Source organism: Bidens hawaiensis, unplaced genomic scaffold (assembly GCF_021521415.1).
Source record: "Bidens hawaiensis isolate Kalapana, Puna unplaced genomic scaffold, B.hawaiensis_p1.1 tig00007413_1, whole genome shotgun sequence".
NCBI classification, from domain to species: domain Eukaryota; kingdom Viridiplantae; phylum Streptophyta; class Magnoliopsida; order Asterales; family Asteraceae; genus Bidens; species Bidens hawaiensis.
In genome coordinates, this window is record NW_027491517.1 from 1,044,485 (window position 1) to 1,051,027 (window position 6,543).

Genomic DNA, 6,543 nt, shown 5'->3' on the forward strand with positions numbered 1-6,543 from the left:
AACCCATCCTGGTATGTTTAGGACCGGAAATATCTTCCTTGATACAAATAGTTCACTATATATTCTGGGATGTGTTATGGATTTCTAAGTATTGTCGGTGATTTCTAACATTTTGTGGCCAGAAAAGAAACAATTGCCACCTCAACACGTTGATACATCTTTGGAAACATAAATTTAGGGTCAAAACTGGTCATATATTCGGATATTCCCATTGCGTTTTGTTTGTAGTCTCAATGCGTAATTGCTACCTATATATAGAATGATGGAGTTGTATCTTAACATCAATATTTCCTATGGCTTACATTGGGTCGGACGCTCGGACACTTTGCAAAAGATATTAGAACAATGAATACTTGAGGTGGCGTTAAGGAAAATGATTTGATAATGTGTTTGATTTTCTTTTTAACCTAACAAGGAAGTCATGGGTTTAAATTGGCAATTTTGTGTTATTAAGACATTTAGTGAAGCTCCTAGAAACTTTGCATCATGATATTAAATTTTTTGAGGTTACAATATGACAGTATGTTGTTATTGGCATGAGGCATTACTTATGTTTTAAAACAATGTATTTTTAAGTGGTATGATGCATTGTTCTTCTCAACGTAAGTTGCTCTGGCTATCAAAAGATGCTTGGACTTTGGCTGTGTATCTTGTCTATTTTTACATGCTTGATAATTCCCAGTGAGCAATGTTATCGATGAGTGCAATTTATGAAGATTTACCGTTTTCTTTCCCAATTTGGGATGGTTTTGTTGCCAAAGTGCAATCCTCAAAACATGGAAAATTCGAGCACAAGATTGTAAATAATGGAGAAAGAACTGTAACAGTTTTTTGAAGTATGGATGGAAATATTTCTTTAAAAAAGTATCATTGCACGACCTTAACTCTTTGAAGAAAATATGTTGGCTAGTCGTTGACTTGGAAAAAATGAGCATATAGAGTCATACACTCATACATTCGACACTGTGATATGTATGATCGATTCATTATTTCAAAGACTTGAATGTTTAACAAAAGGTTTGGGTGTAGTAGTATTTATGATCAATGAAACTTTATTTCTGAAATAGAATAATTTATGTAACCTCCACCATTCAAATGAAACATAAACAAACATGTGTTTTGACTTTGACTTTCATGTTCTGTATGGGACCAATTTCAGATAATTATGTTCAAAAGAAATAAATAATGCAAGAGGGTAAAATAGTCGTACTGTCCTTGGAGGAAATATCTTGGTAAACAAGTGTTAGCTGTTGACTTGGAAAAAGTTAGCATAAAAGTCATGTATTCAACACTGTGATATGATTTATTCTTTCAAAGACTTGGATACATTATAAAAGGTTTGGTTGTAATATTTCAGATCAAAGATATATCCTATACTTATGTGGTTTCTTTTCTACTTCATTCTCATCTTTTCTGATGGTAAAGAATTGTCTTTCGTAATCTGTAACACTACGTGAAATTTTACTTGTTTTGTTCTAAATGCATTTTTGTTCAAATTTGCAGGATCATCAGGGGCTACTATTTCGGTTATCAACGATTGTGGCTTCACTGTTTGGCCTGGGATCTCTGGCAGCCCTGCTATCAATATCACTGGATTCGAGCTCGCAGAGGGGAATAAGCGCACCTTAGACACTCCAGATGTATGGCAGGGTCAAATCTGGGGTAGGACTGGTTGCACATTCAATGGGTCGGGTCAACTGACATGTAAAACGGGTGATTGTGGCACCGGTGAAATGGAGTGCAACGGAAGATCAGCAACTCCCCCTGTTACGCTAGTGGAATTCAAAGCCACAAAATTAAAAGATTATTATTATGATGTTGGTCTTATTAAAGGCTATAATTTACCAATGACTATGGAGGCTACTGGTGGATCTGTTAACAGTTTACTTGGTTGCATGAAGACAGGTTGTGTTGACGATTTAAATAAACGGTGCCCGATGGAGTTGATGTTGGAGGTAGGGGAAGGGTGTCAAAGTGCATGCCACGTATTTGACAAGCCAGAGTATTGTTGTAAAGTGTTTCCTTGTAAGCCGACGCTATACAGTCGGTTGTTTAACTCGGCCTGCCCAAGATCCTACAGTGATGGGTTCTTCTATACTTCTTATTGGTGTGATAGTGCCAATTACACTGTTAGATTTTGTCCCCCTGCTGACACATTTTCAACTATCAAAGTTGGCGGTCAACTAAACTACTATGACCAGCTTGTCTCTGTTCGGGGAAATTTCACGTTGGGCTTCTTCGACAGTGATGGTATTTACTTGGGAATTTGGTACACCGGGGATGCTAAAGCTCGAAAGGTATGGGTAGCGAATCCTAACAAGCCGATCATATCTACCTCAGCAGGCCTCATCACCGTCTCAATCGACCCTAACACTGGAAACTTGATCATAACTTCTGGAGGGACAACTTTGATGAATATTATTGATGTTCAAGCTGGTCCAAACCCAAATGTGACCGCAACTCTTGAAGACACGGGCAATTTCCGACTGATTAATGAAAGAGACAAGAGGGTTTTGTGGCAGAGTTTTGATCACCCAACAAATGTGCTTTTACCGGGTATGAAGCTTGGATTTGATAAGACAACAGGGCAGAACTGGACCCTGACTTCTTGGTTGAGTAATGAACTCCCTCGTTCTGGACCGTTTACTTTAAGCGTGGAACCTATTTATGAAGGAGTTCAGGGGTTAGTGATCCGACGACGAGGCCAACCCTACTGGAGAAGTAAATATCTATTTTATTCAAGAACATTTGAAGATGTGTTTGCATTATATCATCCAGGTAGGCAACCTTACTATACTCTAATTTTAGTTTACAACGCAAATACACAAGGACGGTATTTGAGCTATGAGAGTAGTTATCTTGAGTTTCCCATGTGGATTTTGACACCAGAAGGGCGAATTACGGATGATGAAAGTTCTGTTTTTTGGAGTCCCGAATTTTGTTATGGATACGAGTCAAGTAATGGTTGTGTAGTGTCCAGTTTGCCGAAATGCAGGAAAGTGATTGATAGCTTTAACGAGAAAAATGGAGAGTTTGATACTAGCACGAAAAGTACTACAGATAGTGACTTACGCCTAAGCATTAGTGATTGTTTTGCTAAATGTTGGAATGATTGCAGTTGTGTGGGGTTTAAAAGCCATACCATCAATGGTACTGGCTGTGATTTTTGGAGTGGAAGCATTAATTTTTTGGTGCATAGATCTTCAGGGTCAAGTTCTAGATCAAAGTATGTGATTAATTCCCTTAATCTGGTTAGTTCAAGTATAGGTAAGAATTAATGTTGGATTCCAAAGGTCAATGCTATTGTTATTTTAGGAATAAGCATCTAAACTAGTCATTTTGCAGGAAAGAAAGCCAGAAGAAATACAAAACGGATATCGATATGGACAACCATTGGTGTTTCTATTCCTTTGATTTTTTTCTGTATCTGGGTTTTTTGGTATAGGAAGAAGACGAAACGAACACGGGAAGGTATGGAGCTATAATAAATCTAACTTTTTGTTTGGTCATCATAGTTGCTTCTGTCATCGAGTCTTTGGTACCGATTGTAGGAAAGCAGAGACGAAAGAGAGATGCATATTTCCTTGAACTAACAGCTTCTGAAAGTTTCAATGATGTGCATCAACTTGAAAGTGATACGAGGAATGGAAAGGATGTTTTATTATTTAGCTTTGAATCCATAATGGCTGCCACAGGTGATTTCTCTATTGAAAATAAGCTTGGACAAGGTGGTTTTGGACCTGTTTACAAGGTGTTGTTACTTTCACACAAAGTAATTTTTTCCATTCAAACACTCTAATCTTACTGGAAAAAAAATTAATATGAAATTTCAATAACAGGGAAAACTAAGCGATGGACGAGAAGTTGCAATCAAAAGGCTTTCAAGAACATCAGGGCAAGGGCTTGTGGAATTCAAGAATGAACTAATACTCATAGCCAAGCTCCAGCATGCAAATCTTGTTCGGGTTCTTGGTTGTTGCATTCACGAGGAAGAAAAGATGTTAATATACGAGTATATGCCTAATAAAAGCCTGGATTTCTTCCTATTTGGTATGCATGTTCATATCATAAGCGCATATGAAGGTTTCATTTCTTGATGTTCATAACAATAGTCCCTTTTCTATTTTAGATGAAAGCAAAAGGGCTGAGCTGGACTGGCCTAGACGGCTTAACATAATTGAAGGAATTGCTCAGGGGTTGTTATACCTGCATAAGTACTCAAGAATGCGAGTTATTCACAGAGACCTAAAAGCTAGTAACATTCTCTTAGATGAGAATATGAACCCAAAGATTTCGGATTTTGGCATGGCAAGAATATTCAAAGAAAACGAAACTGAAGCAATCACTAACAGGGTAGTAGGAACATAGTAAGTTAATTCAGAATAAAACAAAAATTGGATCATAAAAATTTCACTTCAATACCTTTAATTTAGATGGCTATTTGTTTGTCAGATTTCACTTTATTTATTTCTTGAAACATAATTAGTGGCTATATGTCTCCGGAGTATGCAATGGAAGGGACATTCTCTGTGAAGTCGGATATCTTTAGCTTTGGGGTCCTAATCATGGAAATTATTAGTGGAAGAAGAAACAGCAGTTTCGATCATCTTGGTCGTACATACAATCTTATCTCATATGTAAGTGTTATTTAAAATCATTTTTTGACACCTTGAAGTAAAGCCATTTCGATTCAAGCATTTTTACAATCAACCATGGAAATCTAGAAATGCTTGAAAACCATGAAAATCTAGAAATTACTGAAAACCAAAATGATGAAGAAATTTGGCGCCAGGACCAGGCCAAATAGCGTATGGCATTTGCCCAAGAGTTTTGCTCGTGGAGACGTTTTTGTCCATAAATTATGGTTTATTAACTCCACGTAGAGCGAAAGTTATATATGTTTTAAGCTTGACAATTTTCTAGCGCACTTGCTTTTATCCAGTTGGTCTAAATATGAATATGATAATTCTTGTATCAACTTTGCATCCTATAGCATCTTAAATAAAGGACAGTAGAGCCTTACTCCATTGATTTGGAAGATTTATTGGTTTATACCTATTATTGGCATTACCTTGACTAGTTAAGCAAAGAAATAACCATATACTAGTTCAATTAACTCTAATGATTCAGGCATGGGAACTATGGCAACAAGGGAACGAACTAGAGTTGCGGGATCCAACACTTCGAAGTACTTGTGTAGTGCAACAATTCTTGAGGACTCTTCATGTGGCACTTCTTTGTGTACAAGAAAGTGCAATAGATAGACCGACAACTTCGAATATGATCTCCATGCTTCTCAATGACATGGTATCGTTACCCGCTCCAAAAAGACCAGCATTCTTTAATGGCAGAGTCGAGTCAAGTTTGACTACAGAAGGAAGCGAACCGAAACATTGCTCGATAAACAATATGACCATCACTATATTAATGGAGGGTCGAAGGTAGCTGCTTTTCTGTAATTTAAATTATCATTATTTATTTGTAATATTGGCTGGTACATACCCGTGAATTCGGGTCAAATGCATGAGAAATCTCAATTTACAAATAAAGCGATCTGGTGGCTTAAGAGAATGTAGAGAGCTACCAGATGGCCTTTAAATGTTTTGTTTATATATATTTAAGATTAAGATAAGATATAACATCCAAGAGTCGAACAAACAAACATATCACTTAAACTTGGCAGCCGGATTATGGTTCTTCAATACTATCTGATTGTCAAATCGCGACCAACTTGGTACTTGTACTAATTTGGTACCTATCGCGCAAAGGTACCCGAACTAATTCAAGTTGTTTGTTACTCATATCAATACCGGTTTCAAGATCGTTGGAGATTTGGAAATAAAAAAGTAAAGCGGTACAAAAACGGATACCGTACCGAAATACCCGTACCCGTACCATACCAAAAAATTCGGTACGAGTATTGCTACACATTTTTACTAATTTTCGGTATGGGTACGAGTATTGTACCAAACTCATCCCTAATTCCAATTGTTAGCCTTTAAACCCGTTTGGTTAGATACACAGCATCAACAACTTTAGTCCAATAAGCTCTAGCCGCATATTATAAGATACCAGCAAAATTAAGAAGATCGTTTTAATGATTCAGTCTCTGTGATATGTATGGGTCACTATTTCAGAGACTAACTTATGGGTTAGGCAAAACATACATTCCCTCCCTTGCTAACCATACATCTCACTTAAATTTCATTTTTACTTAACATTTGTAATTGATATGTTAGTCTTCCTATTTTATTTTATAAGTCTCCCAAAATATCAAATAAAAAAATTATTAAGTTTTTATTTTTGTTTTACATTTTTTTTATATTTTTGTTATTGATTTTATTATTTTATTTCTTTATGATCTTATTAAAAGTTTGTTTATTTTTTTACATGTATTAAAAAGGTTTATATGTTTTCCTTAGCTAGTTTTTTTATTTTTCTATAAAATGTATTCAAAACAATTTGATTTTTTTTGTTATATTTGAATACATGAGATTAATGTTACCTGAAAAAAGAGCCAAATTTATTTATCAAGTTGTATGT

General features: G+C 36.0%; 1 protein-coding gene across 1 annotated transcript; it reads left to right on the top strand.

The window, feature by feature from the left end:
- The first annotated feature begins 23 nt into the window (after positions 1-23).
- Positions 24-5,445, top strand: LOC143635260 (G-type lectin S-receptor-like serine/threonine-protein kinase At1g67520). The gene is made up of 8 exons (XM_077103138.1): positions 24-1,419; positions 1,504-3,267; positions 3,346-3,471; positions 3,552-3,751; positions 3,840-4,050; positions 4,130-4,367; positions 4,487-4,637; positions 5,131-5,445. The coding sequence occupies exons 1-8, from the start codon at positions 1,380-1,382 to the stop codon at positions 5,443-5,445; spliced, it is 3,045 nt and encodes a 1,014-aa protein (XP_076959253.1). The 5' UTR covers positions 24-1,379.
- Positions 5,446-6,543: the final 1,098 nt, after the last annotated feature.